Source organism: Phoxinus phoxinus (assembly GCF_949152265.1).
Source record: "Phoxinus phoxinus genome assembly, chromosome: 16".
Lineage (NCBI taxonomy): Eukaryota > Metazoa > Chordata > Actinopteri > Cypriniformes > Leuciscidae > Phoxinus > Phoxinus phoxinus.
This window is the reverse complement of record NC_136891.1, coordinates 3955126-3982202: the sequence shown is the minus strand read 5'-3', so window position 1 is coordinate 3982202 and position 27077 is coordinate 3955126. Positions and strand designations below refer to the sequence as shown.

At 37.1% G+C, this 27077-nt stretch overlaps 2 protein-coding genes across 3 annotated transcripts in view; one reads left to right on the top strand and one right to left on the bottom strand.

The window, feature by feature from the left end:
• The first annotated feature begins 237 nt into the window (after positions 1-237).
• Positions 238-3078, top strand: nkx2.4b (NK2 homeobox 4b). The gene is made up of 2 exons (XM_079584448.1): positions 238-805; positions 2173-3078. Exons 1-2 carry the CDS (start codon positions 463-465, stop codon positions 2730-2732), a joined length of 903 nt encoding a protein of 300 aa, XP_079440574.1. The 5' UTR covers positions 238-462; the 3' UTR covers positions 2733-3078.
• Positions 3079-3815: 737 nt separating this feature from the next.
• Positions 3816-27077, bottom strand: part of xrn2 (5'-3' exoribonuclease 2) — a 35414-nt gene continuing 12152 nt past the window's right edge. For both annotated transcript variants that reach the window (XM_079583463.1, XM_079583464.1), the window contains 12 exons: positions 22794-22901; positions 22572-22661; positions 21432-21504; positions 21254-21337; positions 17222-17319; positions 16951-17030; positions 16065-16121; positions 15573-15641; positions 15294-15422; positions 13094-13251; positions 5653-5695; positions 3816-4112 (listed from right to left, as the gene is read on the bottom strand). In XM_079583463.1, the coding sequence (XP_079439589.1) occupies positions 3977-4112; positions 5653-5695; positions 13094-13251; positions 15294-15422; positions 15573-15641; positions 16065-16121; positions 16951-17030; positions 17222-17319; positions 21254-21337; positions 21432-21504; positions 22572-22661; positions 22794-22901 (1125 nt within the window). In that variant the 3' untranslated portion in view covers positions 3816-3976. The remainder of the gene's footprint in view (positions 4113-5652; positions 5696-13093; positions 13252-15293; positions 15423-15572; positions 15642-16064; positions 16122-16950; positions 17031-17221; positions 17320-21253; positions 21338-21431; positions 21505-22571; positions 22662-22793; positions 22902-27077) is intronic.

Here is a 27077-nt window from a genome sequence, read left to right as displayed (position 1 = left end):
TAGCCTAACCTGACGCATTACATGATAAACTGAGCTCTCAAGTTTGTCTAAAGAGAAATCTCCGACGTTTAGAGGAGAATTCGGGTTGTGAGCGCCACTTATCATAATGCGAAAGCTTGGATAGATTTATGTAAAAAAAGCTGACGCCACGCACTTGGAACTCAAAATGATACAAATTTGCGAGCGGAGCCGTTCTGATGGCATTCTTTGTGTATCTTTTGCTCCGTGAGTATTTTCTTCAATTACCAGGATGTCAATGGCTCGTTTGGCTCGTTGCTCCGCCCCTCGTGTTTGTCGTACAGCAGCAGTCTGACGGGAATAAGGCAGAAATAAGAGCGTCCAGGACTCGCACAGTCGGAGCTCAGAGAGCGCGGTTACGCACGGAGGACACTTGGCGTCTGGCGGTCGCACATCATCCACGGGCCTGTGGCAGCTTCAGCAAACTCGCTCGCGGGCTGAACCATGTCCTTGAGCCCCAAACATTCAACGCCTTTCTCAGTGAGCGATATTTTGAGCCCGATCGAGGAGACCTTCAGGAAGTTTGCAGCCATGGAGAGCAGCGTGAGCCTGGCGTCTCCTCTGTACAGACAGACTCAGGTGTCTCAGGCGAATCTTCAGCAGCACAGCATGGGCCACAACACCTACCACATGCCGCACTCGCAGTTCTCGCACAGCGCCATGGGAGGATACTGCAACGGGACTATCGGGGCCATGGGGGACCTGCCGTCCTACCAGGAGAGCATGAGGACCGGCGCGACCGCCACGGCCTGGTACGGCTCGAACCCGGAGCCCAGATACCCGACAAGTGAGTCCGATGAAAAGAATCATTCATTCTGTATAGCTTATCAAACTAAAAAAGCTGTCACGTTAATTAAAATTAATTTATTAATATTTTCCAATTTAGAATAGCACATAGAGAAAAAAAATCCATTATTTCACTGTAAAAAATATATAGTTGGATTAACTTAAAAAAAGTAACCTGGTCGCCTTAAAATGTTGAGTTCATTGAAATGAATACAATGAAGGATATTGGTTTAATCAAAAGAAACTCAAAATATCGGAAGCACATAAAATATTTAAGTTGATTTAAGATTTTTTTTTTGACAGTGTTGTTTACATACTGTCTTACTGTCTTCTTGTTTACATAATTTTGGCTTGCATTATGCATTGAATTCTTTAGATTATATAACATACATAATGCATTGATTGCTCACACATCAGAAACCTAAATAAATAAATGGGCCTATAGATAGATATATAGATAGATAGATAGATAGATAGATAGATAGATAGATAGATAGATAGATAGATAGACTGTAAATATTATTTTTCGAAGTTAAAAATATTACGTTTTAATGTACGTTTTACAAGAAAACATTTCAGTCTTTCTACTTCAAAATTTCACCCTTAATTAGCAGTTTCCTTTTTAATTTAAATTCATGCATTTTATGAGTGAAAATAAGTAAATCGTACAGCTTTTTTTCATTTTATAGAGATATAGAATTTCCTTTAATTCTTTTCTCTTTTCGGTTTGCACTTTTAAATCTCTTTATTTGCGTAATTCTTATTTGTATTCGATTTAATTTATGATGATAGGCCTAAATAACTGGATGTTTTGTACTTGCATCTTCCGTAAAACAGCAAATCATTTAAAAAATGCTATAGGCCTATATATGATAAAGAATATAATTAGGCTATATATTTCTACCAAATTAATTAAAATAATTTTTGTTTCATACTAAATAATAGCCTAGGCTTTTATGAGTTTAACTGTATAATGCGTCAAAAACTTCAGATATGGGAAGCTAGTACACTTAGTATAAAAAAGAAAGAAAGAAAGAAACTTAACTGGCATTTAATTAGTTTCTCTGAATTATGTTTATAATAAATTGTCTCCTATATGTTTTAGAATTTTCTAGATGCGAGGTAGCAGATTATTTTTGACTTTAATGTTTATCCTTCATATGTTTTCATATTTTATCCTGTATATGTTGCATTTAATTTATTTAATCTCTTATGTTTGATGCACGTTTTTATCGAATGTGATGCTGTTGATGTTTGACTATATTTTTATGTAAAGCACTTTGAACTGCATTTATGCCTGAAAAGTGTTACATAAATAAAGTTTATTATTATCATTAACACTAATATTAATTTGCTTGTTCTCTCAAGTCTCCAGGTTTATGGGTCCCTCAGCGGGCATGAACATGGGCACATTACCGGGCATGGACGCAAGTAAATCTATGGTGACTTTACACGCGGCGCCGCGCAGGAAACGGCGCGTGCTCTTCTCTCAAGCGCAGGTGTACGAGCTCGAGCGGCGCTTTAAGCAGCAGAAGTATCTGTCGGCGCCGGAGAGGGAACATTTGGCCAGCATGATTCACCTGACCCCGACCCAGGTCAAGATCTGGTTCCAGAATCACAGGTATAAAATGAAGCGCCAGGCGAAGGATAAAGCGACCCAGCAGCCGGACACCGCGAACCTGTGCGCGCAACAGTCCCCGAGGCGCGTGGCCGTGCCAGTGCTCGTGAAGGACGGTAAACCGTGTCAGAACGGCTCCAGCACACCGACGCCGGTCCAGAACGTGATGGGCAGCGAGACTTTAGCTTTAGGGTCCGCGGAGGATCTGGAGGAGATGTCTCCCAGTCCTCCTCTCATGACTGACGCTGCGCTCATCGAGTACACGAACAGCATGGTGAGCTCCAACCTTCTGTACGGCAGAACATGGTGACCCTTCACACGTCCATCACCCTCGTCTCCTGGCAAACGGATCAATACGTGCATTTACACAAAGACCTTTTTTAAAACTCATTTTTTAAACTGACGCAGGACCCTCATGTGAATTGTATGGATTGTAACTTTAAATCATTATTGAATGAAAAGCGTCACGCGGATGAGAGTGTGTGTGTGCGTGTGTGTGATGAAGGCTAGTTTAATCCGACATCATTTTTGTTGCTTTGTAAAATACAAGCTGTAGATGAAGAGATGTTTTGTGTAAATATCTAACACTGGACAAAGAATGCTTTCTTGAAGTCTTTTGTAAGTTTAAAAAGGAAAACAATAAATATGAGTGCTGCAAATATGAAAGAAACATTTTTTTTGTTCCTCAAATAGTTTAAGCAAAGCAAGCTACAATTATCCGCATTACTTTTATGAAATCTCACGGTCAGACTAAATATAATTGCGGAAATACGCGTTAAAGATCTTAACCGATGCGATTTAGATTTTTAGATTAAAAATATAAATTTTTGTTAGTACATCAGCCCGGATTCGTGTTATTGTTTGCTATCAACCTTGCGACGTAAAAAAAGGTGTCTCTATATACAGGAGGATTTTGTTTTCACCGTTCATATGCATTTATTTATTTTTGTTGAACATTTAAGAGACCATTATTACCCAAATTAATATTAAGTGTTTTTATTAAAAAGTGTTGACCTTTTTGGGTTTGCTCAAATCTTATTTTTCTTGATTCAAAATAAATTATAATCGAATTGGTCAAAAATGAAAGCTAAAGGCACAGCTTCTATTAAAATAGGAGCAGATTTACTCGTCATTGTCATATTCCATTCGACTGTTTTATTAATATTTAATCTTTTAATTAATTAAATTTAAACACTCAAAATATCCATCTACATCTATAATTGCCAAGAGATAAGCTATGAATATTAATTTAAAGATTAAAATACACTAAAAAAAAATTTGGGCTAACCACAGCTATGAATTAAGAGTTTATAAATAGAGCAACATTAAAATAAATGAGAATCTAATGAATGCCTAACACACACACACAAACCAAATAAATCAAACTCAACAGTCTTGTCTCTTATGTGTATTTCATAAGTTTTACAGGCATATTCTTAAAAATCAGTACATAAGAACATTTTGTCAGTAAAACGAGAAAAAAAACAAGAAAAACTTTACAAATTAACAGCCCAAAAAAGACAATGTTATCGTGGAATAGAAAATGAGAAGCGTTCAGCTCCAGTTGTAGCGTCCTCCTCCTCCTCCGCCGCGGTGGTCCGGCTTGCCGTGCGCGGGTCTCCAGCCTCCGCGTCCTCTCTGCTGGTTCTGCTGGTACGACTGATCCCAGCCCTGAGCGCCCTGCTGGAACCTGCGGAGAGCAAACATGGGCCGCTTAAAACTCAAGAGTCTTCGGGAAGCTGCAGAAAAAACACTAACTGATAGAGCAGTAAAAGTAAAGTAGCTTATAAATAACGGTACAAATGTTCAAAAGTTTGGGGTCAATAAGATTTGTGTGTGAAGAAAATTAATACTTTTATTCAGCAGGAATGCATGAAATTGATTAAAAGTGACATTACATCAATTTTTTTTTTCCATTCATCAAAGAATACTGAAAAATATTCAATAATCGTTTCCACAAAAATATGTAGCAGAACTGTTATTAACTGAACTGATAATAATCAGAAATGTTTCAAATTAACATATTAGAATGATTTCTGAAGGATCATATGACATTTATTCCAGTGATCAAAGCTGAATTTTTAGCATCATTACTCCAGTTTAATATATATATACACAGTTTAATATATATATATATATATATATATATATATATATATATATATATATATATAAAGTGTTCAATTATATTTCACAAAATTTGTTTTTATTGTATTTTTGATCAATTTAATGCAGCTTTGGTGAGCAGAGACTAGATATTCCCTTTGTCATAAGTTTGTTGTTATAACATGTCATATATATAATAAATATATAAATAAAATAAATAAAAACTATTATCCAAATTTTAAGAAAATTGTGGGAATCCTAATCACATTTTTGACATTGAATTTTCTCTTTTTTCCTGGACATCAGAACACCCTAATCTTGCATAAGATCATCTGAGACTGCATAAAGCTCAAACCCAAGGCAGAACAAACAGGCGTTCAAGCTGCATTTTGAAATGCAAAGTCCAGTTCATTCTTTGATTTCCACTTTGCTCATCCGCACCAAAACTAAAGTCTCCCGAAGGCTACGAACAACACGTCCGTCACCAGCGCTCGACCCCAAAACCAGCTCACCTACCCACTCCTCCCAAACATCTATCGGTCTCTAAAGAAACGATCCGGACAGACGGGCATCCCTCATTACTGACGCAGGACGCAATCTTCCTGAGGAATCCATAATCCCTCCTCCAGGTTCCTAGTGCGTTTCATTCGGCTCCGTCCTGAACGGTTAAAGAAACTCTGCTCTAATAACTACTGACCTAAGGTGACACAGGGCCACAATGGGCTGCCGGGCCCAAAAAGTTGAACCAAAAGAAGCTGATTAGTCCCTGAAGTGGTCTGGAGCCAGAATCAATGGCGGCTCTGTGCGGCCCCTGCGCACAAGAGACAGTGAACTGCACCCGCATTAGTGCTGCCTCATTAAGCCCTGCAAACCTCTTTACCAGGACATTTGTTTAGCGTGCAGAGAAACTAATTCGAGGCCGGCCCCCCCAGGAAGAACATCAATAACTCGTATCCTACAGGAAGACGGCGAACCGCGGGAGGGGAAAGGTAACTCGAGTCTATTTAGTTGCTTCGGATTATTGAATGCATGGAGAGACGTCACAGGTGCATTGTGGGAGCACCTTGCAGTGACCTTCGGGACTGAATATATATGTGGCCGTGAGTATATAGAAAACATCTTACCTGGTATACGGTGTGGAGCTGGCCGGAGTCTGCCAGGAAGAATCTGTGAAGATGAAAACAGGCGATTAGTTTTATTAGTGGCGTTCACTAAAGCAGAACGCTAGTTCGTGGAGATCAGCGATCCAGACATGAAGCAATCCTCAAACCATCCCAGATATATGGGACACAACCTAAAGGACACCACAGCAATTAATAGAATACCTTAGCAACTGCAAAGCACCTTAGAAACACACTGGCAACCACATGGAATACCCTAACAACCAATAGAATACCTTCTATAAATTTTTTTTAAAAAAAAGATACTTAAGGTCTCAGTGAACATTTAATGCTTTGACAACAAGCAATGCATGTTACATCATTTATTCATCTTAGTTAACATAACGTTAACAATACAGCTGTTCATTCTAACTTCATGTTTGCGTGGATCCCTTAAATATACATTTACAATTAACAATATAAAATATATAATATTTAACAAATGGAACCTTATTGTAAAGTTTTAGAAACACCCTGGCAACCACCTAAAACACATACAAAGCAAACGATAGAATAACTTAGGAAATGCATAACAGAAAACCTTAGCAACACCTTAGCAACCACTAAAATACTATAACTCCCACATAGAACTAAAATCTGAAAAACCTTAGTAATACCCTAGCGACCACTAAAATATCACAGCTACCACATAGCAGCACCAACAATCAGACATACATTGACAACACCCTAGCAACCACTAGAATACATTAGCAACCACATGGCAATGACAAAACCCCACTGAAAACAGTAATGCTTTATAACAAAGTCTCATTAATTAATGTTAATGCTTTAATGATCAAAACATTTACAGTTTTTATTCATCTCAATTACCATAACGTTAACAATACAACCGCTCATTGGTAGTTCATGTTTGCGTTGAGCCATTACAATAAGGGTCCATTTGTTAATATGTAAAGTTTTAGAAACACCCTGGCAACCACCTAGAACACCACAACAAGCAACCAATAGAATACCTCAGCAAATGCATAACAAAAACAACTTCGCAACACCCTAGCAACCACTATAAAACAGTGCTAAATTAAATAAGCATTCACCAACAAGCACTGAAACACCTTAGTAATGCCCTAGCAACCACTAAAATACCATAGCTAGCAGCACTAACAACCACTGACACACCTTGATGACACCCTAGAAACCACATTAAAAACACAAAAAAACAGTAACACTTTACAATAAAGGTCCCATTAGTTTGTTTATGCATTCACTAACAATGAGCAATACATTTGTTAGAGTTTTAATTCATCTCAGTTAACATAACGTGAACACCTGTTCATAGTTCATGTTTGCGCGGTGGACCCGTTAAATATTAACAAATGGAACCTTATTGTAAAGTTTTAGAAACACCCTGGCAACCACCTAGAACTGGTGTTTCAGCAAGAAATCAATAGAATACCTCCGCAAATGCATAACAAAAACACCCAAGCAACCACTATAAAACTGTGATAAATGAAATGAGCATTCACCAACAACCACTGAAACACCTTAGTAACACCCTAGCAACCACTGAAATACCATAGCCATCACATAGCAACACTAACAACCACTGAAACACCTTAGTAACACCCTAGCAACCACTGAAATACCATAGCCATCACATAGCAACACTAACAACCACTGAAAAACCTTAGTAACGCCATAGCAACCACTTAGCATCACTCAAAACACCTTAGGAACATCCAAATATTCAATTGATCACAGAAGCACTGGTATAAAAGTTTATAGTTCGGATATTAACACTGATGACGGTGGTAGCGATCAAAATAGACCCCCTTTTGAAAGTAACTTGGTGCTTCAAATAAAGATTGTATCGATTACATAGTGACAGTAAAAAAATAAAAGTCTGTCATTGAATGAGTTAACAAAATCTGTTTGAATGAATGATTCAGACTACAGCAATTCACATAGTCAGAACCTCTAGCAAATTATATGTAATTTTGTTTAGTTGTCCGTTCAGAGTCATGGGAGAATCGTGATCTCGGTTTGAAAAAAATCAAATAAAATCGTGTTTCAATCATGATTTGTCCAGTATCGGGCAGCTCTAGTTTCAAATACAATACATTTATTTGCTTTAATGTGGAACCTTGAATATAAAACTACAATGATTTTCTGAAGAGGTGCTATAACTGTGTAAACAAGATAATCTCAAATGCTATATAAAAGCACTTTTGAGTAGGATGTTTTTATTAAAATAAAATGTATCAATCCCACTGACATTAAGCAGCATTTTCAGGGAGTAAAAAAACCCAAAACCAAAACAACTACCACCACAAACCAAGCTGCAGTGAACAAATAAATCAATCAAATAGAATTCATTAACCTAATTTGTATCAGCTTCTAACTTCAAGGAAAATGGTTTCTGAGATGAAGTGAATTGTGTTGTTCAGTAATATGAACAAGATTTAGTGTTGGGGGGGTGGGGGACGTCAAAAGTGGCACATTTGCATTTCTTCCCGTGCTAAATGAAATAAGCATTCATCAGCCGGCGCTGCGGCGAGCTCAAGTGCTCTAGCTCCAGCGCTGCAGGTCCTTCACAAAGACAGACTTTAAAAAAAGTAGCAAGCAGCTTCTTTCCTGATCCACCGTTGCCAAGGCGATCACCAGCTGCGGGGCTCCGAGCTGTTTGTTTTATAGGGGCAGGAGCAGAGATGAGTGTGTGTGTGTGTGTGTGTGTGTGTGTGTGTGTGTGTGTGTGTGTGTGAGAGAGAGGGACAAAGACAAGAACTTCAGCCGAAAAGAAAAAGCTGTCATTTACAAATGTAGGCTTGAAGGTGGAGTAAAGATGGGAAGAAAAAAATAATTCCCTCTTTGGAAGCCAACAGGATTTTACGGCTTTAAAAAGAATGACCTAGGTGTCGATGCAAAGACATTTACCATAGAAAATAATAATAACTGCACTCGCAAAGAACGACTACGGGGCAAGTGCACAGATGGCTTTAAAGGGTCACGGAAACCTAAAGCAAATTTGATTTCCACTCATCATATGCACAGGTTGCACATCAATTAAAAACAACAACAGCATTAATTAATTATAGGGCATTTCACACATGAAATGGTCAACCGTGGGTCATCTAAACAGTATTCCTGGGTTGTTGCTTCACACTGCTCATAATCTACAATAAAACTGGGTATTCATAGCCTTGAGTTTCACACCCTATATTCCTAAACGTTCTTATTTGCATATTTGCTGTGTCATTGATTGGATGTTTACAGTTTACATAAAAACATTGCGCATCCTGACTACTAATTTTTACGTTTATACTGAATGGACTTAAAACTACTTTATAAAAGGTAAGAATGAAACCGTCTCCACTCAAATTGTCAAGTTCTGTTAGCATTTGACATTTTTCTTCTGTCATTGCAGCTTGTGTCAGTGATATCCCATAAAGCTATATGAGATTTCACTGACTCAAGCTGCAATGCAAGTCGCTTCCGAAAAAAGCATTGGTTAAAAGTATACAAAGCATCAAGCTAATAACAATCATTACATAATCTAATCGAGATTTGACAGTGGCGTACACATGATTTGAATCACTTTAAATCACGATTAGATTATGTAATGATTGTTATGAGCTTGATGCTTTGTATACTTATTTTAACCAATGCTTTTTTCTAAAGCGACTTACATTGCAGCTTGTCTCAATGAAATCCCATTAGCTATACGGGAATCCCATAACACAATCTTTGACGGTGGCGTACACATGATTTGAATCACTTTAAAGATTGTGTTATGGGATTCCCGTATAGCTAATGGGATTTCACTGACACGAGCTGAAGAACAGTGTAAGTGCTTAAATTGGTCGTAATGGAGATGTAAAGTTGAATACACAGAGCATTTTTAATGACATTAGTCTTATAATTACCATAATGTTTTGTCTTGTGGCTATACTTTAGCATATTTCAGCTGCAGTGTCTTGCCTCATTGACGTCTATTGTGTACGCCGTGCTATAAAAAAAGCAGGACGAGACCACATTTTCTGTGGTGATTAACAGCATGCAACAGATGCTGTCAGATGTCCTAGACATTTAATTTGGGAGCCAATAAACACCTCCAAAAATGCAGTGTGAGATCTAATGACCAGAGAGAGAGAGAGAGAGAGAGGCTGGACCACCCACTTACACCTCCATTATCAAACACTAATTCATCCCAGCTCATCTCACAACCAGTCAAACGAAAGACAAAATTACAGCCAATTCATCCTGCTCTCAATAAACACCAACTGCAGTCCACACACACTGAATGTTGGGAAGTTAAAGCCAGTTGACACAAAGCCCAAATAGGATTACGCATTAAAAACACAACAGTAAACGGTGTTCTCATTAACTTAACACAGGGATTACGTCGTCCCAGAGCGCAGACGTACACACACAGACGGACCCTGATCTCTGTAATGAGCCCGTAATGAACCTCTACAATACAGCTTATCAATATCCATAGAATGAAGACCGCAGGACTGTAATACACTAGTTGGTCCTTTAGCACCAGCTGTTTTGATTAGGGTTGACAAAAGCCTTCAGCGCGTCTCGGGAACTTCGCATTGAGCCGACACCGCAGGAGGGAGAGGGAGAAGGACAGCGAGCTGGGAAAAGTTAACGAGGATTTGGTCTATGTTTCTCTAGTGGAGTGTGTGTGTGTGTGTGTGTGTGTGTGTGTGTGTGTGCGTGTGTGCCAAAGCTCCAGTGTAGCAGCATGGGAAAAACATGTCACGAGGTTATCAATGCATACATAAAAATAAATTGCAGGAAAGTCTCATTTTTAGATTGAACACAAAAGGAGATGTTTGTGGAAATGCGGATGCTGCTCTATTCAATGAGAGTGAAGAGACCGTTTTAGCTCCAAGGACAAAATGCAGCACCATAACAACTGTATACATGATTTGTTACTTAAAAAAAATATAATAATATAAAATGTAATCCATGAGTCAAGTAATTCTAAGAAAAACCTTTAAAAAAAAACAACTATCACTGACTGTCAAATATATAGGCATATTTATGCGCGACTGCAATAGAGATCTGCGGATAAAAGGATATTACAGTTTAAATATCAGACAAAGCTATACTTTATGGTGATTTATTTATGGTCCATTTTGGAGGCAAGACGGCTCGTCCGGATTTTTACACCAATCCGTGACACATTCAGTGACCGTGAGCTGCATTACATGAGTGAACGAAACGGTGGCTAGAAAACAAAAACAATCCGTAGCGTTCATTTTGATCATGGCTTGTCTTGAAAAGAAAAGATGCGTGTGGAGCAAGTGGTGGTTTGTTGTGGTCTCACTAATCAGGTTCCTATTGGTTTTTGATTTGACTGTTGTCATAGGAAAAGCTAGACTACAGGACTGTGCGTCAAATCTTCTGACACGGACAGAATTTCATCGGAGATAAAATTTGATTGCAACTCATTAATCGGCTGTCGTTGAACATGTCAATCTCGTGATCACAGACTTCACTGAATCATTCATTCAAACGGCTGATTCATTAAAGAACGAGGCAGTTGTTTATGAATGAGTCATTGAATCTTTGACTCAACCGATTCGTTCAAAACGCTGAATCATTCAGGAATGAAACATGGCCGAGTGTTGCGTTATGGTTCTGCTGTGATCTTTGTTTGGAAATATTTCCATCGCTGAAATAGAACAAAAATTCAATATTGCATCTAAAAATGTAAGTGATTTCAATAAACAAGTAGTTAATATGTCAGTGTCATTTTCAATCATTATGGTATTTAGGAAGACAGGTCATGTGATGTTGCCTAACTGAAATTTGTTATAAATTTAAAAACTCCACATTGATTTTTTACTGCGGTATGTTAAACCAATCTTTGTTTTGAAGTCAACTTTTCTTTGTTGTGCAAATTTGTTTCGATTTCTCCTCGAGAGGCTGCGCTAGCCTCAAAAGCACAACCTTTTTACCGTCAGTACATTATACGCTATCGATCGCCACTTACACTAAATGTAACAAAATCAGATGCATTCTTGCGTTTTGGTGAATTTTTGTTATTGATGTTTTAATCAGGCTACTTGTCCGGTCAGGCAAGTAAAATTCTTTCACTTGCCCCTTTAAAAAATAAAGCGGGTAATACTTTATTTTACAGTGTCCTTGTTACATACGTTACATGTACTTACCATAATAATAACAGTAAATTATGAATAATTACATGTAACTAACCCTAAACCAAATCCTAATCCTAACCCAATATTAAGTACAAGTAGTTGCTTAATATTACTCAGTACTTAAATGTATAATTACACTGTAACAATGACACCTTAAAATAAAGTGTAACCATAAAGCGTTAATGTCTAGCCCTGAAATGAATCTTAAGATTCTCAATATTTGTCTCAAACGGTCAAATCGTGGCCAAAATCGCACAGTGTGAACCCGGCTTTATTCATAGAAACATGAATGGCATTGAGGACGGTTACTGTGTTGCATGTTTAACTGGAGGGTTTTGCATCAGGGCCGGAGTGCACAGGCCACTGAAGAGCAGCAGTGATCAGCAAAACCCCCCAAACCTCGATTTGCATCAAGTGGCAGCAGGGCGGCTTCCATTCGCCCACAGATGCCATTATTCATCAGCTTGCAAATTGGCACATCAAAGTGACGGCGGAGGAGAGCAGCGCAGGAGCTGCTCACGAACACAGATCACTGTACACATCAAGAGCGACTCCTGTCCCCTGGTGTCACCAAACTACTGTATTAAACGCTGCTCAGACACAAAGGCCTGTCTCTGGACCACTGGAATAAAAGTGGACTGTATGAAAAGGCCTTATAGTATGAGCAAGGCTTGACATTAAGCCTTTTCATGTGCTTGGACAAGTGAATGACTGATTAAATTGTTTGAAGGACAAGTAAAAATATTCCTTGTCTAGAAAAATAATAATAATTGTGGTGAAAATCAAATTTATTCTGAAGAAATACTCTGTGTTCTATTAGCATATTTGTGATATTTACCCTGGGGGCATTTTTGTTTTTAATAAAATAACATTTTCTCCCCTAATTATATTAAATGTATGCTTCATCTTTCATTTTAAATTCTTAAATTTGATTTAATGTTTTGTTTAGATCAGGCTACTTGTCCAGTCGGGCAAATAAAATTATTTCACTTGCCCCTTCAGAAAATCCACTTGTTCCGGACAAGCGTTTATGTAGAGCCCTGATAAGAAATTGCGTTTCATAATAAGTTAAACTAATAAATTATCTTGATTGTGTGTGGAAAACAAAAATGTGTGCAAAAAGAGGGAACTGTAGACTCACGCTGCCATGATGATCCAAAAAAATATCAATATATAGCAGACAACCAGCAAATATTTGGTAAATAAATGTTCTCATGTGTGATAATTTCTCATCATCTTAAGTTGATTTTTACTCTAGGAAAGTTTAAACTCACACTGGTTTTGAGGGTAGTTGTCTCGGGGTGGACGGTAGTTTCCTTGGTTATAGTTTCTGGGTGGCGGGGCATTGCTGTACTGACCGCTACTATGCTGACCCTCGAAAGACTGGCCACGGCCAAATTGTCCTGCCCCTTGATTCATGCCCACATGGTGACTGAAAAAAAAAGAGGGAGAGAGAAAGAGATGAGAAAAATTGACAGGCTTTGGAAGTTTTTATATGTTGATGATCAGGGTTTTTAGCCCCTGGAGGCAAAAAAAAAATCTACATTTATTTGAATATTTATTAATGCATATCTTTTTATATCTCTGGTCCATGGTTGGTTGTCCCCAAGTTGGCAGGGAGGGTCTTTGGGTTATTGTTATCGTTTAGTAAAAACAGTTTTAAAAATTGTTTTTCGTTAAAGGAATATTTCCCACAAAAAATACAATTATCCCATAATTTACTCACCCTCAACAAATCCTAGGTGTATATGGCTTTTTTCCCCAGTCGAACACAATCGGAAGTATATCCTGGCTCTTCCCAGCTTTGTAATGGCATAGAATAGAGCCTGGGTTTTTGAAGTTTCAAAAAAAGCGCATCCATTTTTCATGAAAGTAATGCTGGGTTCAGACTACATGATATTTTTGTTTGTTACGATAGTCACTGTGTCAGATTACGCAATTTTGACTCCTAAATTCTTGTGTTGTCAACAAAACATAACAGACTACACGTTGCTTCCTGACAAATGATCGGTTTCCATCTTTAACAACGTGTGTGATGTCATCGAGAAGGCGAGACTATTGACCAGCAAACGAACAATGGCTACAGTGATTTACACTGGATGCCTTATCAGAAAGAAAGAAAACCTGACAGTGGACACGTTCCCAGATTGCACTAAGGAGAGTATGGAATCTTCTAAAGAGAACTAAAATATTGTTTTTTTTAGTTTTAGACAGTAGTAAAAAATAAATGTAGTCGATTTGCTTTTTCACTGTCGTGGTCGTCCCTCGAGGAAACATCATAAAGGCAGGAGTGTTTGAAAGCTGTATACGGAAGAGCATCTGTGCTCCAATTGGTCAGTGTGACAGAACCTGTTGTGGTTGTCGTCAACTATGACACTAAACGAGATAAAATTATTGCTTCTTGTGTCCCGACGACCGAATCGCCACATAAAATGGATCGTGCCAAACTCGGGGTAGTCTGTGTAGTCTAAACCGGGCATAATCCAGCGGGTTTAATAAATGCCTTCTGAAGCGAAGTGATGAGGTTTTGTGAGTAAAATATCAGTATTTAAAACTTTACACCGTTCAGCCGAAGCTCGACTCTCGTGAACACGTGTACGGCCGCTGCCGGAAGACAGTGATCATAGTTTATAAAGATATTAAATAGATATTTCTCACAAAAACACAATCGCTTTGCTTCAGAAGGCCTTTAACTCACTGGAGCCAAAAGGATTATTTTTATGATGTGCTTTTTGGAGCTTCAAAAACTTGGGCACTATTCAATGCCATTATAAAGCTTGGAAGAGCAGGGATATAATTGAATATAACTGATAGTGTTTGGGTAAAAGAAGACCGTCATATATAGACCTAGGATGGAGAGTAACTTATGGGATCATTTTAATGGGAATAAAATAAAAACTATTCCTTTAAGTGAAATGTTGAAAAAAAAGTAATAATATTCTATATATAAAATTGTATAAAGATGAAAAACAAATTAGAAATGTTACCTTGGCTAATGAGTACTAAAACTGAAATAAAGTAAAAAATACAAAACAAATATTATTAGTATATAAATGCGTAATTAATACTGCTTTGGTGGGAAAAGACTGAGAACTCCTGATCTAAAATATCCCTTAAATGCCAAATATTCTGACAAAAAAATTTGAGGGTTTAAAGTGTAAAAAAAAAAAAAAAACCTTCACAGAACTATTTGAAGTCCAAGAACACCTGTCTGCGCCATCCAATCAAACTGCTTTCATTAAGAAATTAAGTCTTTGGTGGGCTTTCATCTGCATACATCTCCCCTAAACACCACCATGCATAATTCATCTCTCCTCATTGAAGCCTGAATTCACCAGATGTTTAATTAGCCCGTTTTATACAAACTATTGCACTAATTTGGTTTCTTTTTACACAATACCACTTAAAAAATAACAACATTAAATGCAAGAATTCAACCAAATAAACTGATGGATTCTATGGGATTTTCTTTACTTGAGCTTCCTGAAACCGGATTGGTCCAGATGGGCTTGTTGGCGGTTTGGGTTGAATCCCAGTTGAGGTCTCCATCGGCCACGGTTACCCTGTTCAAAGTCACCTGGTTTCAAAACCTTGCTAGGGATCCTGGAGTGAGAAATTGTAATGCATAAATGTAAAATATTCAAACATCATTGCATCATTGAAAAGCCCATTCGATATATTCAAACTCGCTTTTATGCGAATATTCAATAGATCTTGATATTTATGCATTTTATTGAATAGTGCAGCACTTACTTTGCCCCTGCTAGGATAACAGCCTTGAACACAAAGCCATCATCATACTGCGGATCCTTGAATTTGATTCTGCCAACCAGAAACAATCACTATTTAAGTACAAACTTTAAGTGGAAACATCGCATTGCAGAGCCATTCATAAACCGCATCAGTCCAGTCTAAAGTTTTTGTTGAACGTCTCTGGGTTTCATGCAGCGTCTGACCTCTAGAGGAACCAGTAAATATCAGCAGGACAAGGTTTCAATGCCTTACACAACCATGCTTATTTGAGATGGTCATATCGGTCTCTGGAAGGACACAAATATGAGCCCTTGAGAAGCTAATCGGGCTTAAAAGAACCAGACTTATACACAAACTAATAAACCAAATGAAAATAGCAACTGAAAAAGGAAGGGTTGAAAGCAATAAATCAATATTGATCAGATCTATGAATCAGACGTTATTTGATGCGCATTGGTGGATAATTGGTTGATGCATAAAGCAAACTCTTACCCAATAGCACAGCTGCTGCGGATGTCTCTCAGTGTGGGGATGGGTGACTCCACTGGTCTGAGGAAAACAAAAAGGATGTTGTTTCACAGGATTTGTAAAGCTTTAGTCTCAAGTGCCTCAACAGACATTGTGTCCAGGTAATGACAAAACTAGGGGTGGAAATCTTTTGGTGCCTCACGATTCGATTCAAATTGTTTCTTGGTCACGATTCAATTAAAAAAAAAAAAGATTCTCGATTGTTAATCAAATTTCGATTTGATACATGCATGGATTTGATTGTAGTTTACTGTTTTGTGTTACTTTTCTTATTTGACTGCGGTGGACAGTTTAATAGGTCTAATAGAAAAAATATATATATATTAATTATAAACCTTGAAATTTATTTAGTTTTTTAAGCTGACTGCAGTCATTACACACATGACTGGCAGTCTTCTGTAATAAAGCAAGGCAGACAGAATATCTACTTAGTACATAAAGTTCCTTGATAGAACAATTAAACTTTTGCAAATATAAAACTGGTTAATAAAATGAAAATAAAACAGGACAAATACTATATATATAAAAAAATATATATATACAAATCACATCAATTAAGTTTTTCAGGTATAGCAGCCTAGTTTTATTTAAAATACTACAGGAAAAAAAAGAAAAAAAACCCACTGTATAGTCATCAATGTATAAATATATATATATATATTATTTTTTTATTTTTATTTTAAATAACATTAATGAAACGGATGGCAACAGGATCTGTACGGATCTAATATACTGTAACAAATCTGATTTGCTCCCAAAGGTTTATATCCGATTCATATGTGAACTGATTCCCACCCCTAGGCAAGACAAAATCATCAAGAAACAAAAGGTAAATGTGTTGTCTCCTTACTTATCTGGTAGAATAGGGTCTTCATCTAGATTTAATATACCTTGGATTCCATGGCAAAATTCAGCAGGGATCTCAGTGGCCTTGAAGAGAGAGGATTGCACATTTTACAGACTGACAGAATTTAAATGAGAACATTGAAATAAAATGAAAAATTTTGTTTTCATAATTGTTGGCAGACAAAATAACGATTAAGTGATAAAAAAAAAAAATTCACTTTTCAGCTGGACGATTTGGGGGGGAGGGAGATAAAACCATACAGGAAGACCAGTACCTCATGAGATTCTGCACGGTAGAGTTCCTGGATGAAATCACACAGGGGGTGGGACTTCCCAACAAATATGACATCACTTCCCAGACTGTTCCTTCTCACTGAAAACAACCATCAGATGGCACAGTAAGATTACAACACCAAAGATAAACCACTTTAAAGCAGAAAATAATTTAACTCTTTCCCCACCAGGGTTTAAAAAAATGAAAAATTGCCTGCCACCGTCAGCATTTTGGATCATTTTCTCACACATTTCTGACCCCCAGAATATTGTTGTATGAATATCTGAACAAGCAATATATCACAAGAAGGAACAGACATTCTGCTTATAAACAACACCATTTTATTCTAGGTTCATGCATTCTTTTTTTAATTAACATTTGAATGTGGGTGAGTTTCATAAACAAAAAGCAAAATTTTAAACAAATCAAAGTCTACATCTGGATGGGATTAATACCAAATGATGATCAAAAAACACAGATGAGTAGATGGAGTCCATCAACACCCTAAAGCCTCACAGTCCTATAGCTCATCCTCGGTCGACATTACATTCAGTAAAAAGGGGGCGCTGCACTGTGGCGACCTGTGGAAGCAGTAGCGTCAAAGTAGTAACACGTTTGTTTGTTTGTTAGTTCGTCTCTTTTTTCTTTTTACTTTCTCATTTCCCTGGTTGTCTATACTGAACTATTATGATGTTATATCGGACGTTTGTGAACCTGCTGTATATTTGCCTATTCCTTGGCTATTTTGCGAGAGGACAGCGTGGGAATGGGGAGCGGCTTCAATACAGTCATGACTTCCTTGTGCAGTTCCGTGCTTCTGACTACGGCGTGTTGGATCAAACCCGCGACTGGCCTGCAGAAATCTTAAGGAGTGAGTTTCCCAGTGCGCGCACAGAAAAGACTGCTGGCCAGAAGGTGAGGAAACGGGGGAAGAAGGGGGGATTGCGGCAGAGACTACGTAAACAGCGATTGAATCGCATTCCACTCCCTTCAATAATCCTGGCCAACTGCCAGTCTCTCAGGAATAAACTGGACGAACTACAAGCAAATGTCCGGTTTCTTTCTGATTATAGAAATGCATGTGTTATTTCCCTGACTGAGACTTGGCTTAAAGAACATGACTCAGACTCTGATTTGGAAATCGATGGCTTCGGAGTTCCAGTGCGGTTGGATAGGGATGCCGCCGTAACGGGAAAATCCTTGGGTGAAGGGGTATGCATCTACGTTAACCAGCGTTGGTGCAGGTCTGTGATTTTGAGAGAATCTGTGTGTACTCCCGATATTGAACTGTTGTCGATTTCACTCCGCCCCTTCTACTTGCCCCGGGAGTTTCCACAAATATTTATTTCTGTTGTATACATCCACCCAAAGGCTAATGTGGAAAAAGCCTCGGATATTTTATGTAAAGTGGTACATCGGCTTCAAAGCATCTCTCCTGATGCACCTAATATTGTGATGGGAGATTTTAATCATTGTAAAATGAAAACATCACTTACACACTTTGAACAATATGTGGACTGTCCTACCAGATATGGAAAATGTTTGGATCTTTGTTATGGGTCTATTAAGGGGGCATATAAGTCGTCATTAAGAGCCCCTTTGGGCAAGTCTGACCATCATGTTGTTTATTTAGCCCCTACTTATAAACCTGTTTTAAAAAGGGAAAAAACAGAGAAGAAATTAATTCCTGTTTGGTCTGAAGACTCAATTCAAGAGTTGTTGGGATGCTTTGAATGTACTGATTGGGACTTGTTCAAATCCGAATGTACTGACTTAGACGATCTTACTGAAACTGTGACTAGCTATATTGAATTTTGTGAAGATTTGGTAATTCATAAAAAAACGTGTATAGTTTTTCCAAACAATAAGCCTTGGATTACTAAACAAGTTAAAAGTTCTATTAATTTAAGGAATATTTATTTTAAACAAGGCGACAGTATTCGGTACAAAGAGGCCAATAAACAAGTTAGAAATGAGGTGAAATCAGCAAAATTGCGGTACAAGGAAAAGATAGAAACTATGTTCACAAATGGAAAGTCTCATGTAGCTTGGGACGGAGTGAAGTCTATTATAGGAACTAAACAGAAGAAGAAATGTATTAGTTTAGGAGGGAAATCTGATTATGAATTAGCAGATGCTTTTAATTCGTTTTATGTACGTTTTGACAATCATGATTTTTCAAGAGAATTGTCTGATTATAGGGGAAAATCTGTGATTCAGAACACTCCTGTTAAAATTCAAATTAATGAGGCTGATGTACGTAGCTGTTTTAGTCAGGTCAAGGTTGGAAAGAGTCCAGGCCCTGACCACATTGGTGGTAGGTTGTTGAAAAACTGTGCAGAGCAGCTTTCAGGGATTTATTCATTTATTTTTAATGAATCATTAAAACTTTCTAAAGTCCCTCGTTTATGGAAAGATGCCATTGTGGTACCAATTGCGAAAAAAAGAAATTCTTCTTCTCTTAAAGACTACAGACCTGTTGCATTAACCTCCTTGATTATGAAATCTTTTGAAAAAATAGTAAGGAAGGAGATTTTAACCCTAACACAGCCAGCACTTGATCCTATGCAGTTTGCATATAGATCTGGTAGAGGAGTTGATGATGCTACTTGTACCTTGTTGAACATGATTTTAGGACATTTAGAAGGTAAGAAAAGTCATGCACGTTTGCTTTTTATAGATTTTTCTTCCGCTTTTAATTGTGTTCAGCCTCACATTTTGGCAAAGAAATTGATTGATACTTTTCAACTGGATTTAAATATTGTGTGCTGGTTGGTGGATTTTCTAACTAATAGATCCCAAAGAGTAAGGGTCAATGGAGTGTTGTCGAATATTTTGATGTCCTCCACGGGTACGCCACAAGGTTGCGTTTTGTCTCCTCTTTTGTTTTCTTTATACACCGATGATTGTCGTAGTGTTTTTAATGGGAGACACATTGTTAAATTTGCGGACGACTCTGTGATTGTGTCTCTTCTCACTGAGTCTGAGCCAGATGTTGGGCCAGTGATCGATAATTTTATTCAATGGTGTGATGATTCATTTTTAAATATTAATGCTTCAAAAACAAAAGAGATGTTTATTGACTTCCGTAAGAAGAGCTCTGCACCTGTGTTGCCTTCTATTATAAAGGGACAGCAGGTAGAAGTAGTTAAACAATATAAATATTTGGGGACTATAATTGACGATAAACTACAATTTGAGGAAAATACTGATATAATTAGAGGAAAAGCTCTTCAGCGTATGCATTTTTTAAGGAAACTTCGACTTTTTAACATGGATGTTTCTTTTATGAAAATGTTTTATACATGCTTTATTGAAGCCGTTTTAAGTTTTTCCATTGTCTGCTGGTATGGTAACCTTAATATAAAGAACAGGAGGAAGCTGACAAGCATTGTGACAATGTGCAGCAAGATAGTGGGGACCGATTTAAGGACTATCTCACAGATTTATGAGTGCAGGACAACTAGGAAGGGCCAGGTAGTGCTTTCTGATGCTACTCATCCATTGTGTGCTGAATTTCAACTCCTTCCTTCAGGGCGGAGATTCAGACTCCCATTGTGTAAATCAAATAGATACAGAAATTCTTTCATACCGGCGGCAATTAAGTTTTTAAATGATTTTTTGTAATTTACGGTAATTTATGTGTTGTGTTGTTATTATGTGTATGTGTATACTACTGCTATTACTGCTGTCTACACAAAGAATTGCCTTTAAGGACAATAAAGTTTAACTAACTAACTAACTAACATTAGGCCGTTTTGATTTATATTCTGTTTTATGTTGATGATCGTATTATTTTACATATGCATCTGCTAACATATGCTACCACTTGTTTCTGATTCTTCTTTGCCTGATTTGATCAGGAGATTCAGTACTCTTTCAGAAGATGCATAATAGCGCCCCCTAACGTATAACCGAAAACACGGACAAAATTTTGGTCAAATGGCAGGGAAAGAGTTAAGGACCGAACATGATTGGAAAGTATTTCTGCTCGACTGTTTATTGGCTATGATTATGAAGGTATATGCCTCACCCTCCTCGTAGGTCAATTCAGGGTAGACCTCTGCCAACGCTGCGAATAACCTCCGCTCGTCCACAAACGGTAACAAAGCAACACCTGTCATGAGGAGAAGACCAAACTCACAATGACTGAAAACAATACAGCACTCATTTTTCTGTTCAGACGGGGAAGCTCAAGGATAAGCACTGACCCTGCCAGGCATATTTCTTCCCATTCAAATCAATGGCAAAGTCATCAGGGTAGAAATCAATGATTGAGGATTCCTGTTAAAGAGTTACAAAGAGAAAGAACATGTAGAAATTATTGGTTTTTACACTCTCAAATGTCTCTGGTGTTATTGTGCACGACTATGGAGGGTTAGGCTTTTTTTTTTTTTTTTTTTTTTTTTTAAGTGTGCATGTTTCTTTAATCCTTTTTAAAATATGCAAAATAATTGAATAAAAAAAAGGCAACTTTTAAATCGTATTTTAAGTAGAATTTCCAATTGCTTGTCTCATAACATTTAATGATAGATATAACTGAATTTAAATAAATGAATATGTTGAATAAATCCGCAGATCCATGCCTGATTTATAAATCAAATTCCCAAAAATCAAAGTTTCACTTTTTGAAAGTCCAGTTACTTGCCATTTCTTTGTAATTATTTGTGAAACTTAATAGCAATTTGAGTGAACATTTTTTCTAAGTAAATCCTACAGCATCCTATCCTATGTTTCCAGTGCACATTATGCAAGGAATAATTGACGACAGGCCATTGAATTATTAGAGATCAATTCGTTTAAATTAATTAACTCTTTTTTTTCTTTTTTCTATTCGTGACAGTAGACTAGCCTAATAAATTAAAGCCCTTTTAACAAGTATAGGCCTATCAATAATTATTTATTTGTTATATTATCTGCAATAATTACGAAAACCCATGCAGCAGGACTATCAATTTATTTATATAGTTTAATTTTCTATTGATTATAGATAGAACTATATACACTATTTATTAAAATTAAACTGCATGTAGGGCTGGGACGGTATGGATTTTTTCTTACCGCGGTTGAAAAGCAAGAAATTCCCGTAGTATAGCGTTAAAGCTTTAACAAGCTTTTCTTGTTATGAATTGTATCCTATTTTCTGTTATTACAGCCATCTACGCGAAGTGATATGGAGCTGTAATGCGGTCAAGACCTGCCGGAACTACTTTAGCCGTGCATTTCCTTGAAAATAATTGCACACCTTAGAACGTTCGTCAACCAATCAGATTCAAGCATTACACGGCCCTGTAGTATAAGGAAGTTTAATGCACTGTGAAAACAGTTTCAGAAGTAAATCTGCCACTCACTGGGTCAGTCATCAGAGCTCTCCATGTCGTCGGCAGAAAGTTTCCACTGGCAGCAGGAAACACACTCATGAGCTGCTCCAAAGGTTTGAACTGCACATGAAGAAATATGATGACATTGTGCAAATCAAGAGTCAACACATCAGAAACACAAGGACAAATCAAAACACGAAAGAAATCACGCATTACAGAGTTTGTGTGACCATGCAATGCGTTTCAAATTACCGGTTTGGTCCCTTTCTCGAAATCGCTGAACATGCCCTTGATGTCTTTGAAGTCGGAGGCAAACGGAGCATAATGAAAGGGAAAATACCACTTCCAGGATGCGCAGCCCTGTGACAAATAAAAAAAACCCAGACACTCAGAGACCGTCTGTCGTACCACACAAAGACAAGTTAAATACATCTTCAGTTACTTCAATCAGAAATGCTCGATTTTGAAAGACCTTCAACCCAAGTCATTTTTAAGACCTCTTCCATTAGCCCTTTCAATGGGAGACCTTGATACACCATCACATTTACAGCTCAATTAACACTCCAGAGGGCATTTAGACCAGACAGTTTAAGAGAGAACCAAAAGGGCTTTAACAAAAGACACACAAACACACTCATGAAACACCAAAATTTGTGGATTTAGTCCATGTCTATTACCTTTCAGGTCATTAACATGCTAGCGCACTCAAATATTTACAATTGTGATTTTTTTTAAAAAGTAGATCCGCTTTTAAAATGTACAACCTCCCAAAAACTGATCCAACACCAACCAGAAAAATGCAATAAAGAAAAGAGGGGCAATTTTGTCAGCGTCAGACCTCTGCCATTTTTTCTACTGAGTTTTACACTCAATATCTGAAAATCAGTTCTTTCAAATGGTACATTACAATGAATCTTTTCAAAAGATACATCAGTCTCATCACTCAAAGCCGTTTATGAAGTTCATGTGTGGCATTTTTACATTCTGTAAACAACATATGTAGGTAAATATAGTTTATTAATAATTTAAATAGCGCTTTTCACAAAACGGTTTCAAAAGCAGCTGTATAGAAAATGTTAATAGCCTAATATCTTCGTGCCTTTGTCGCATTTAGCAGATTTTTTTATAAATATATATATATATATATATATATATATATATATATACACATACATACAGAAACACACCACAATCACAATTGTGAGCTTAAAGCTAAAAAACGTTTATTTTTTTTATTTTTTATAAATACTTTTCAGGGTGTGACACTTTGTTCCGAATTAGCACATTTGCTCCCAAGTAAATTTAAAAAAAAAAAAAGCTTACGGGCACAATGCAAATAACGCATTTTCCCTTAATAAAGGGATAGGTGCCATACAAAATTAATTATTTTATTAAATTAGACCAAAAAAAAAAAAAGTACACTAGGTTTAAATATTTATGCTTCAAACTGTATTTTATTATCTAATTATTAATAGGCCTTCTTTGAACTGTATAAACTGTATAATAGTTCATTACCTTATATCAAAACAAAAAAAGACATAAGCTCTCCTCCAGTAACGTCTTGCTTTAAAATATTCTGAAGATACACACAATGGATCAAAGGCCCAAGCGTAACATCATAAAACAATCACTAACAATTTTGACAATTTTTTTGGGATAAATCATATTTATGAGAGAAGACATTTGTAAAGTGGCAGCTTTCTGCTTTATATAGTCAACCGATCTATTAATTTCCTGCATTAGAATTGACATTGTCAAGTGGCAAAAAGGTGCAAGAAATCCATGCAATAGAAATTATACTTGACACCCCAAATGAAAAAATAGACACCCTAATATGGCAAAATAAAAGCCATGTGGAGATCTGCCCCTGAACATCTACCATTTGCCAGCGTCTGTGTCTCTCTCTGTGCGTGTGTGTGTGTGTATCAGCGAATGTGTGGCAGAAAGGAGCAAACACATCTCACACAGCAGCGAGACTCCATAACGAATCTGTTCAGCGGTTCCCGTGGGACGGCTCTCATCCGCGAGCACATGGAGCGAGTGCAGGCCACGCATATATATAGAGCTCCAATTACTGCGGACAAATCCCTGCACACGAAACTCTAATCAACCAGAGATCTACTGAAGAGAACGGAGCTCTAATGACTGAATTTAAAGCTAAAGATCAAGACCCTGCATTAAAACTCAACTAGATAACACTAACTGGCTCAAAGAGCAGCGCAAAGCTGTTTGATCCTAGATCTGATGAACAAACATAAAGCGGAGGATATTCTGTAAACATTTCCTGGATCTACTTTAAAACAGATTGTGGAAACTCATAAGTGAAAAGAATAAAAGGTAGGAAATAAGTGTGTAATTAGTGATGCACCGATCATGATTTTTCATTGGCGATTCAGATTTGTTTACAAGCAAATTGGCCTATTTTTTTAAGGGTATAAAATTACCCATTTTTACCCCTTTTGGGTAATTACCCAAAATGACCAACATTTATTTGTTAATAAAATTAACAAAAGTATTTGTTTATTTGCTCAAGAACATGCCAATCTGAGCTTAAACAAATATTTGTAGCCATTTAAAATTAGAGGCAACCACTGAATGCAATCATGATCCAAACAAAGATGCTACACACATGTAGTATGAGCAGTTGTTTTTAAATTAAATCTAATTTAAATTGAATAATTTTAAAATTAAAGCAAAAACACAATGGTCTGACTTTAGACTTGTTAAATTATGCTACATAAGACACCTGCACAAAACAAACACAGCAGACGGACCAAATGAAAACGCAAATTCACTCTGACAGTAGGTGGCGCTTATGAACCCGCAAGTTTCCTTCAGAGATGCATTCATATAAATCCCCCATCAATATTTCTAATTTTCTGAACAGTGAGCGTCTCTTCTCTTCTTTGCATCGGTTTTCGGTGTGTCTCATTTTCATCCACAAATTACAATTTGGAAAATGATAGCAATGCAGTTTGTGCACAAGTCCGGAATAGACATCGGCCCAAAAAAAACGAGGGGAAATGTTTTTGGGGAAAAACCCAACCAGTTCCCATTTATGGCCGGCAAACCGGTGCATCTCCATGCGTTATATTCATAATGGCTTCAGGAACTGAAGCTGAGCTGTGGACCAACCAATTGTGAGCTTGTTAGTTGACCCAAAATGTTTAAATCTGTCATTAATTACCCTCGAGTCCCTCTTGTCATTCCAAACTCGTAAGACTTTTGTTCATCTTCGTAACACAAATGTGACCATAGACCACAAAACCAGTCACACGGGTAATTTTTTTTAAATTGAGATTTATACAACGCTGAATAAAAAAGCTTTCCATTGATGTATGGTTTGTTAGGATAATATTTGGCCGAGATACATTTTTTGAAAATCTGGAATCTGAGGGGGCAAAACAAATAGAAACAGAAAATCTCCTTTAAAAGTTGTCCATTTATGTTCGCGATTGTGCTGCATTCACTCAGAAAAATAAAATCTAAAACATTTTATCGGTAGGAAATTTACAAAATATCTTCATAGAACATAGAAAAATCTATAATTTTGACCTATTGGCTATTGCCACAAATATACCTGTGCGACTTATGACTGGTTTTGTGACCCAAGGTCACAATGAAGATCTTTTTGATGAAATCTGAGAGCTTTCTGTCCCTCTATTGACAGCTACCCCATTGATGCTTCAAAAGGTTAATAAAGAGATCGTAAAACTAATCCATATGAATTGAGTGGTTTAGTCCAAATTTTCTGAAGAGACAAGATCGCTTTATATGATGTACAGATTTAATTTAGGGTGAGTAATTGACAATTTAAATTTTTTGGTGAACTATCCCTTTAAGGCTCACAATTGCATAACATTGCACAAGGAGAGCATGAAGTGGAATATCCATTTAATAAAATATTGCAGTAATAACTGGTCAACTCTAACCCTTCAGAACCTGAAGCTAAAATAGGTGTTTTTCACATATGTAGATTTTTTGATCTACATCTTTTTCAGAAAATAATTGGCTTTTAACAAATTACAGTTATTGGCCATTACTGTGTGTGGCAAGTTTGTAAATAGAAATAGAATATTTAAATAGACAAAAAAAATTAATGTTTTGCTTATTTTTATAAAAAAATAAAAAAAACACGAACGAAAGAAACTAACACTTAAAAAAGTTGAAAAATTAACTAATAACATATATTCAAGTCTTTTTGTGATATTGGATTGCACAGCTTTCATTTAGGACTTTTAGGACGCACACATATACAAATGCATGCATACACAGGCACGCACACATCACAAGATGCGTGAAAGAGTAACGCTCATCCGCCTCCCAAGTTTCATCAAAAATCATCCCAATCCCCTCTTCTGCTGTCTACCACTTCATTCGCCATTAAACTTATTACTTGTAATTGTTAAAACACTAACTTGCCACGCTTCGTATCTCTGTTCAAATCCTGCCCGCCATGTCAGAAAGCGGCTGTCATTTGCCAAAAAGTGCATGTTGTCTGATGTCAGGGGCAATTTGAATGGTTTTGAAGAGTTA

What these genes read in the sequence shown, in the direction of transcription:
- nkx2.4b (XM_079584448.1), top strand. Translation starts at nt 463, where the DNA reads ATGTCCTTGAGCCCCAAACATTCAACGCCTTTCTCAGTGAGCGATATT. An exon ending in GGAGCCCAGATACCCGACAA is followed by an intron (nt 806 to 2,172) that starts GTGAGTCCGATG and finishes TGTTCTCTCAAG; the next exon opens with TCTCCAGGTTTATGGGTCCC.